This window comes from Salvelinus sp. IW2-2015, linkage group LG19 (genome assembly GCF_002910315.2).
Source record: "Salvelinus sp. IW2-2015 linkage group LG19, ASM291031v2, whole genome shotgun sequence".
In the NCBI taxonomy this organism is placed as follows: domain Eukaryota; kingdom Metazoa; phylum Chordata; class Actinopteri; order Salmoniformes; family Salmonidae; genus Salvelinus; species Salvelinus sp. IW2-2015.
Window position 1 is genome coordinate 21,941,632 of NC_036859.1, and position 10,034 is coordinate 21,951,665.

The window sequence follows — 10,034 nt, forward strand, 5'->3', positions numbered from 1 at the left end:
ACAAAACAAGGAACTGGAGGACCTGTCTGGTTGACTGAGATGGCAAGAAAGCAGAGAAATGCCTCATCATGGACAGAACTCTTCCCATTTTAGCAACTATTGAGTCTTTATGTTTGATCATGACAGCTTGCTATCTAGGGTTACATCCAGCAGTTTAGTCTACTCAACTTTCCAATCGCCACAATATTTAATTAAACATCTATATGAGGTTTAGGGTTGATTGAAGTGTTTCCCCCCCAATTTTTTTTAGATACACTACATGGCCAAAGTAGGTGGAATCCCTTCAAATGAGTGGATTCAGGTATTTCAGCACACCCGTTGCTGACAAGGTGTACAAAATCGAGCACACAGCCATGCAATGGCCATAGACAAACATTGGCGTTAGAATGGCCTGTACTGAAGAGCTCAGTGACTCAATGTGGCACCGTCATAGGATGCCACTTCTCCAACAAGTCGTTCGTCAAAATGTTGCCCTGCTAGAGATGCACCGGTCAACTGTAAGTGCTGTTATTGTGAAGTGAAATGTCTAGGAGCAACAACAGCTCAGCCGCAAAGTGGTAGGCCACAAAAGCTCACAGAATGGGACCGCCGAGTGCAGAAGCACGTAGCGCATAAAATTGTCTGTCCTCGGTTGCAACACTCACGACCGGAGTTCCAAACTGCCTCTGTAAGCAACATCAGCACAAGAATTGGTCTTCGGGAGCTTCATGAAAGTGTTTCTGTCCGAGTAGTTGAACACCATGCGCAATGCCAAATGTCGGCTGGAGTGGTGTAAAGCTCGCCGCCATTGGACTCTAGAGCAGTAAAACGCTTTCAATGGAGTGATAAATCACGCTTCACACATCTGGCAGTCCGCACTGATGAATTTGTGTTTGGCTATGACAGGAGAACGCTACCGGCTAGCCCCTTAGTTCCAGTGAAGGGAAATCTTAACGCAACAGCATATAATGACATTCTAGACAATTCTGTGCTTCCAACTTTGTGGCAACAGTTTGGGGAAGGCCCTTTCCTGTTTCAGCTGACAATGCCCCCGTGCACAAAGCGAGGTCTTACAAGAAATGGTTTTTGAGATCGTGTGGAAAAACTTGACTGGCCTGCACAGAACCCTGACCTCACCCATCAATACTTTGGGATGAATTGGAATGCCGAATGCGGGCCTAATCGCCAACATCAGTGCCAGACGCTCACTAATGCTCTTGTGGCTGAATGGAATCAAGTCCCCCAGCAATGTTCCAACATCTAGTGAAAATCATTCCAAGAAAAGTGGAGGCTGTTATAGCAGCAAACCAACTCCATATTAAGTCCATGATTTTGGAATGAGATGTTCAACAAGCAGGTGTCCCCATACTTTTCCATGTAGTGTATTTAGCATCAGCCTATTGCTAGTTTACCCATTCTAAAAACTACTGGAGCCTCTATGTTAAGGGTGTTAGTATGTATTTTACTGTCGAAGTGTATACAGTTGAGTCGTCAGCATACATAGACACACAGGGTTTATTGAAGGTCAGTGAGGTCATTAATAAAACAGCAAACAATAATGCCCAAGCCGGATGCCATGCGGTACACCACACTCAACCGAATTTGCATTAGAGAGGCTTCCGTTAAAGATAACCCTCTGTGTTTTCTATTAGATAGTTAACTCTCAATCTATGATTAGGCAGAGGATATAAATCCATAAAACCTACAGTTGAAGTCGGAAGTTTACATACACCTGTAGCCAAATACATTTAAACTCAGTTTTTCACAATTCCTGACATTTAATCCTAGTACAAATTCCCTGTATTAGGTCAGTTTAGGATCACCACTTTATTTTAAGAATGTGAAATGTCAGAATAATAGTAGAGAATGATTTATTTCAGCTTTTATTTCTTTCATCACAATCCCAAGTGAGTCAGAAGTTTACACACACTCAATTAGTATTTGTTAGCTTGCCTTAATTGTTTAACTTGGGTCAAAATTTCGGGTAGCCTTCCACAAGCTTCCCACAATAAGTTGGGTGAATTTTGGCCCATTCCTACTGACAAAGCTGGTGTAACTGAGTCAGGTTTGTAGGCCTCTGTGCTCCCACATGCTTTTTCAGTTCTGCCCACAAATTGTTTAGGATCGAGTCAGGGCTTTTTTGTTGGTCACTCCAATACCTTGACTTTGTTGTCCTTAAGCCATTTTGCCACAACTTAGGAAGTATGCTTGAGGTATTGTCCATTTGGAAGACCCATTTTCGACCAAGTCTTAACTTCCTGACTGATGTCTTGAGATGTTGCTTCAATATATCCACATAATTTTCCATCTCATAATGCCATCTATTTTTTGAAGTGCACCAGTCCCTCCTGCAGCAAAGCACCACACAACATGATGCTGCCAACTCCGTGCTTCACAGTTGGATGGTTGTTCTTCGGCTTGCAAGCCTCCCCCTTTTCCCTCCAACATAACTATGGTCATTATGGCCAAACAGTCTATTTTTGTTTCATCAGACCAGAGGACATTCTCCAAAAAGTATACGACCTTTTCCCCATGTTCAGTTGCAAACTGTAGTCTGGCCTTTTTATGGCGGTTTTGGAGCAGTGGCTTCTTCCTTGCTGAGCGGCCTTTCAGGTTTTGTCGATATAGGACTCGTTTTTACTTGTGGATATAGATACTTTTGTACCTGTTTCCTCCAGCATCTTCACAAGGTCCTTTGCTGTTGTTCTGGGATTGATTTGCAGCTTTTCGCACCAAAGTATGTTCATCTCTAGGAGACAGAACGCATTCTCCTTCCTGAGCGGTATGACGGCTGCGTGTCCCATGGTGTTTATACTTTCATACTATTGTTTGTACAGATGAACATGGTACCTTCAGGCGTTTGGAAATTGCTCCCAAGGATGAACCAGACTTGTGGAGGTCTACAATCTTTTTTCTGAGGTCTGGCTGATTTATTTTCATTTTCCCATGATTCAAGCAAAGAGGCACTGAGTTTGAAGGTAGCCTTGAAATACATCTACAGGTACACTTCCAAATTGACTCAAATTATGTCAATTAGGCCTATCAGAAGCTTCTAAAGCCATGACATTTCCTGGAATTTTCAAGCTGTTTAAAAGCACAGTCAATGTATGTAAACAATCTGACCACCTGGAATTGTGATACAGTGAAATTATAAGTGAAATAATCTGTCTGTAAACAATTGTTGGAAAAAACTTGTGTCATGTACAAAGTAGATGTCCTAACCGACTTGCTAAAACTATAGTTTGTTAAATAACAAGACATTTTTGAAGTGGTTGAAAAACGAGTTTTCATGACTCCAACCTAAGTGTATGTAAACTTCTGACTTCAACTGTATGTGTTTTTAGCAATATGTTATAATCAATGATATCAAATGCCCGCACAAAACAGCTTCCACAATCATCAGTCATTTGTGTCAGCATGTTGAGTGCCCTTCCTATAAGCATGTTGAAAGTTTGTTGTTACTTTGTTTTCTGCTTAAAATAACATTGTATTTAGTCGAACACAATTTCTTCTAAAAGATGGCTAAGGACCAGTAACATGCTGATTGGTCGGCTGTTTGGCTGCTTTGATGTTGACCATGTATTCCCCCTTTCTCTCTGCAGTGGGCCGCCTCCTGATCGAGTTCGCCTCCCAGATGACAATGGAACGGGTGCAGAAGGAGAACCCAAACGTGACGGAGGGGGGCAAGTACACCCCACCGGACTGCCGTGCCAAACAGAAGGTGGCTATCATTATCCCATTCAGACACAGAGAAAACCACCTCAAGTACTGGTTGCACTACCTGCACCCCATCCTACGACGGCAGAAGATCGACTACGCCATCTATATCATCACCCAGGTCAGTGGAAAGCAGGTCTTCAGGAAAAACTGCCATTAGTCTGGCTGCTTTTACGTAGTATGGGGCCTTATACACTTTTATACCATATAGCATGTCATTAAAGACTGACTCAGGATCAGCTCCTCTAACCTGGACCTACCTTTTACCACAAAATTGCTATTAGCCAAACAAGGAACTGAGTCCTGGAACAGTTAAAGGGACTTGATGTTAATAATGGAAGACCTCTGGCTACTGACTCTGTAACCAAAGGTAGACAGATCTTTGAATTACTAACTATGTACAAATATGAGATGGTTTTGGCCTATAAGCCAATGCATTCTGCTTTTCCATACTTTATTGGTGAAATATTTATTCCCAAAGAGCTACACGAGGGTGCAAAGGACCATCTTATTAGGACTAAGCAGATGATTCAACTAGTTCTAATGGCCCAACCCTTCCATGCCCCACCCATGTTCACCATGGGAGAATGGAAGTGTCCACGACAAGCTCCACCACGTAGGGGGAGAATGCTGGGTAATGAGCTCTGATGTCTTCCGTCAGTCAGTCCTGTGGGTGCAGCGCAAAGTCCTAATCACTCCCTCCGTGGAACAGGCAGTTTTGCTCCGCCTGCTCAGCTCAACTTAGCCCAATGTGTCTCTTGTTGTATGTCCCATTCTATCATATCTTCTCCAGGACTGCCTGGCCGTCGTTATTATCCATGTCAGAGACTTGCCTTCTCTATCATTAATGCAGCGCTGGTTTATTCTGCAATGGGAACTAGGAAGCGGACAACTGTGTGTGGTGTGTATGTGCGTGCGTGCATGTGTGTGTTTGTGTGTGCGCACGTGTGTGTGCAATGCTTCTGTTTCTCCTTTGATTTCCATCTGGTATATCTTCACTGAATATCTACTGTAGTAAAAGTTTGGATGATGAGCAGAACAGGGTTCTAGACCTGTAAATAAGAGTGTCCTGCCCGCCTATTGGGCTTTGGACTAAATTTGAGGCATATCTTATCTGGCTTATAAATGGAATTGCATATCACCATTTGAACTGTCAGATGCTTGAAGCACATATATATTATCCAAGGAGCATATTTATATGAAATATAACATCAGTTCCACGTAGAGTTAATTTCCATTAGAAACGATGACAGAGGATGACTCACCAAGACACCAAATGGCAGCCGCAGGAATAGCCTTGATTTGTATACATTTTTTCTGTTAATTACATTAAATTGTTGGTAGTTGCATCTAATGGTTGTGCCTTGTTATATACAGCCTATAACTGCAATACATGTCCCTCCAAATGAGTGTTTGGTGATATATCTGACTTTGGTCTTTGTGCAACACCATTACATTAGCATTGTAAACTATCTGACAGTTCAAATGGTGATATGCAATTCCATTTATAAGGCCAGATAAGATATGCCTCAAATTTAGTCCAAAGCCCAATAGGCAGGGCAGGACACTCTTATTTACAGGTCTAGAACCCTGTTCTGCTCATCATCCAAACTTTTACTACAGTAGATATTCAGTGAGAATATACCAGATGGAAATCAAAGGAGGAAACAGAAGCATTGCACACACACGTGCGCACACACAAACACACACATGCACGCACGCACATACACACCACACACAGTTGTCCGCTTCCTAGTTCCCATTGCAGAATAAAAACCAGCGCTGCATTAATGATAGAGAAGGCAAAGTCTCTGACATGGATAATAACGACGGCCAGGGCAGTCCTGGAGAAGATATGATAGAATGGGACATACAACAAGAGACACATTGGGCTAAGTTGAGCTGAGCAGGCGGAGCAAAACTGCCTGTTCCACGGAGGGAGTGATTAGGACTTYGCGCTGCACCCACAGGACTGACTGACGGAAGACATCAGAGCTCATTACCCAGCATTCTCCCCCTACGTGGTGGAGACTTGTCGTGGACACTTCCATTCTCCCATGGTGAACATGGGTGGGCATGGAAGGGTTGGGCCATTAGAACTAGTTGAATCATYATGCTTAGTCCTAATAAGATGGTCCTTTGCACCCTCGTGTAGCTCTTTGGGAATAAATATGTCACCCAATAAAGTATGGAAAAGCAGAATGCATTGGCTTATAGGCCAAAACCATCTCATATTTGTACATAGTAGTAATTCAAAGATCTGTCTACCTTTGGTTACAGAGTCAGTAGCCAGAGGTCTTCCATTATTAACATCAAGTCCCTTTAACTGTTCCAGGACTCAGTTCCTTGTTTGGCTAATAGCAATTTGTGGTAAAAGGTAGGTCCAGGTTAGAGGCAGCTGATCCTGAGTCAGTCTTTAATGACATGCTATATGGTATAACAAGTGTATAAGGCCCCATACTACGTAAAAGCAGCCAGACTAATGGCAGTTTTTCCTGAAGACCTGCTTTCCACTGACCTGGGTGATGATATAGATGGCGTAGTCGATCTTCTGCCGTCGTAGGATGGGGTGCAGGTAGTGCAACCAGTACTTGAGGTGGTTTTCTCTGTGTCTGAATGGGATAATGATAGCCACCTTCTGTTTGGCACGGCAGTCCGGTGGGGTGTACTTGCCCCCCTCCGTCACGTTTGGGTTCTCCTTCTGCACCCGTTCCATTGTCATCTGGGAGGCGAACTCGATCAGGAGGCGGCCCACTGCAGAGAGAAAGGGGGAATACATGGTCAACATCAAAGCAGCCAAACAGCCGACCAATCAGCATGTTACTGGTCCTTAGCCATCTTTTAGAAGAAATTGTGTTCGACTAAATACAATGTTATTTTACAGAAAACAAAGTAACAACAAACTTTCAACATGCTTATAGGGAAGGGCACTCAACATGCTGACACAAATGACTGATGATTGTGGAAGCTGTTTTGTGCGGCATTTGATATCATTGATTATAACATATTGCTAAAAACACATACAGTTGAAGTCAGAAGTTTACATACACTTAGGTTGGAGTCATGAAAACTCGTTTTTCAACCACTTCAAAAATGTCTTGTTATTTAACAAACTATAGTTTTAGCAAGTCGGTTAGGACATCTACTTTGTACATGACACAAGTAATTTTTCCAACAATTGTTTACAGACAGATTATTTCACTTATAATTCACTGTATCACAATTCCAGGTGGTCAGATGTTTACATACATTGACTGTGCCTTTAAACAGCTTGAAAATTCCAGGAAATGTCATGGCTTTAGAAGCTTCTGATAGGCTAATTGACATAATTTGAGTCAATTGGAAGTGTACCTGTAGATGTATTTCAAGGCCTACCTTCAAACTCAGTGCCTCTTTGCTTGACATCATGGGAAAATGAAAATAAATCAGCCAAGACCTCAGAAAAAAGATTGTAGACCTCCACAAGTCTGGTTCATCCTTGGGAGCAATTTCCAAACGCCTGAAGGTACCATGTTCATCTGTACAAACAATAGTATGGAAGTATAAACACCATGGGAACACGCAGCCGTCATACCGCTCAGGAAGGAGATGCGTTCTGTCTCCTAGAGATGAACATACTTTGGTGCGAAAAGTGCAAATCAATCCCAGAACAACAGCAAAGGACCTTGTGAAGATGCTGGAGGAAAACAGGTACAAAAGTATCTATATCCACAGTAAAACGAGTCCTATATCGACAAAACCTGAAAGGCCGCTCAGCAAGGAAGAAGCCACTGCTCCAAAACCGCCATAAAAGGCCAGACTACAGTTTGCAACTGAACATGGGGACAAAGGTCGTACTTTTTGGAGAAATGTCCTCTGGTCTGATGAAACAAAAATAGAACTGTTTGGCCATAATGACCATAGTTATGTTTGGAGGGAAAAGGGGGAGGCTTGCAAGCCGAGAAGCACCATCCCAACTGTGAAGCACGGAGTTGGCAGCATCATGTTGTGTGGGTGCTTTGCTGCAGGAGGGACTGGTGCACTTCACAAAAATAGATGGCATTATGAGGATGGAAAATTATGTGGATATATTGAAGCAACATCTCAAGACATCAGTCAGGAAGTTAAAGCTTGGTCGAAATGGGTCTTCCAAATGGACAATGACCTCAAGCATACTTCCTAAGTTGTGGCAAAATGGCTTAAGGACAACAAAGTCAAGGTATTGGAGGTGACCAACAAAAAGCCCTGACCTCGATCCTAAACAATTTGTGGGCAGAACTGAAAAAGCATGTGGGAGCACAGAGGCCTACAAACCTGACTCAGTTACACCAGCTTTGTCAGTAGGAATGGGCCAAAATTCACCCAACTTATTGTGGGAAGCTTGTGGAAGGCTACCCGAAATGTTTGACCCAAGTTAAACAATTTAAAGGCAACGCTAACAAATACTAATTGAGTGTGTGTAAACTTCTGACTCACTGGGATTGTGATGAAAGAAATAAAAAGCTGAAATAAATCATTCTCTACTATTATTCTGACATTTCACATTCTTAAAATAAAGTGGTGATCCTAACTGACCTAATACAGGGAATTTGTACTAGGATTAAATGTCAGGAATTGTGAAAAACTGAGTTTAAATGTATTTGGCTAAGGTGTATGTAAACTTCCGACTTCAACTGTAGGTTTTATGGATTTATATCCTCTGCCTAATCATAGATTGAGAGTTAACTATCTAATAGAACACAGAGGGTTATCTTTAACGGAAGCCTCTCTAATGCAATTCGGTTGAGTGTGGTGTACCGCATGGCATCCGGCTTGGGCATTATTGTTTGCTGTTTTTATTAATGACCTCCACTGACTTCAATAAACCCTGTGTGTCTATGTATGCTGACGACTCAACTGTATACACTTCGACAGTAAAATACATACTAACACCCTTAACATAGAGCTCCAGTAGTTTTAGAATGGGTAACTAGCAATAGGCTGATGCTAAATACACTACATGGCAAAAGTATGGGGACACCTGCTTGTTGAACATCTCATTCCAAAATCATGGACATTAAATATGGAGTTGGTTTGCTGCTATAACAGCCTCCACTTTTCTTGGAATGATTTTCACTAGATGTTGGAACATTGCTGCGGGGACTTGATTCCATTCAGCCACAAGAGCATTAGTGAGGTCTGGCACTGATGTTGGGCGATTAGGCCGCATTCGGCATTCAATTCATCCCAAAGTATTTTGATGGGGTTGAGGTCAGGGTTCTGTGCAGGCCAGTCAAGTTTTTCCACACCGATCTCAACAAACCATTTCTGTATGACCTCGCTTTGTGCACGGGGGCATTGTCATGCTGAAACAGGAAAGGGCCTTCCCCAAACTGTTGCCACAAAGTTGGAAGACAGAATTGTCTAGAATGTCATTATATGCTGTTGCGTTAAGATTTCCCTTCACTGGAACTAAGGGGCTAGCCGGTAGCGTTCTCCTGTCATCAGCCAAACACAAATTCATCAGTGCGGACTGCCAGAGTGTGAAGCGTGATTTATCACTCCATTGAAAGCGTTTACTGCTCTAGAGTCCAATGGCGGCGAGCTTTACACCACTCCAGCCGACATTTGGCATTGCGCATGGTGTTCAACTACTCGGACAGAAACACTTTTCATGAAGCTCCCGAAGACCATTTTGTGGCTGATGTTGCTTACAGAGGCAGTTTGGAACTCGGTCGTGAGTGTTGCAACCGAGGACAGACAATTTTTATGCGCTACGTGCTTCTGCACTCGGCGGTCCCATTCTGTGAGCTTTTGTGGCCTACACTTTGCGGCTGAGCTGTTGTTGCTCCTAGACATTTCACTTCACAATAACAGCACTTACAGTTGACCGGTGCATCTCTAGCAGGGCAACATTTTGACGAACTGACTTGTTGGAAGGTGGCATCCTATGACGGTGCCACATTGAGTCACTGAGCTCTTCAGTACAGGCCATTCTAACGCCATGTTTGTCTATGGCCATTGCATGGCTGTGTGCTCGATTTTGTACACCTGTCAGCAACGGGTGTGCTGAAAACCTGATCCACATCATTTGAAGGGATGTCCACCTACTTTTGGCCATGTGTGTATCTAAAAAAAATTGGGGGGCAAATCACTCAATCAACCCTAAACCTCATATAGATGTTTAATTAAATATTGTGGCGATTGAGAAAGTTGAGTAGACTAAACTGCTGGATGTAACCCTAGATAGCAAGCTGTCATGATCAAACATAAAGACTCAATAGTTGCTAAAATGGGAAGAGTTCTGTCCATGATGAGGCATTTCTCTGCTTTCTTGCCATCTCAGTCAACCAGACAGGTCCTCCAGTTCCTTGTTTTGT

The 10,034-nt window shown here is 42.9% G+C and overlaps 1 protein-coding gene across 1 annotated transcript in view; it reads right to left on the minus strand.

The window, feature by feature from the left end:
- The window catches only part of LOC111979246 (beta-1,4-galactosyltransferase 2-like), a 169,247-nt gene that overhangs the window by 70,318 nt on the left and 88,895 nt on the right, over nucleotides 1-10,034 (minus strand). Inside the window, exon 4 of the mRNA XM_024009650.1 lies at nucleotides 6,215-6,450. Within this exon, the coding sequence (XP_023865418.1) occupies nucleotides 6,215-6,450 (236 nt within the window). The remainder of the gene's footprint in view (nucleotides 1-6,214; nucleotides 6,451-10,034) is intronic.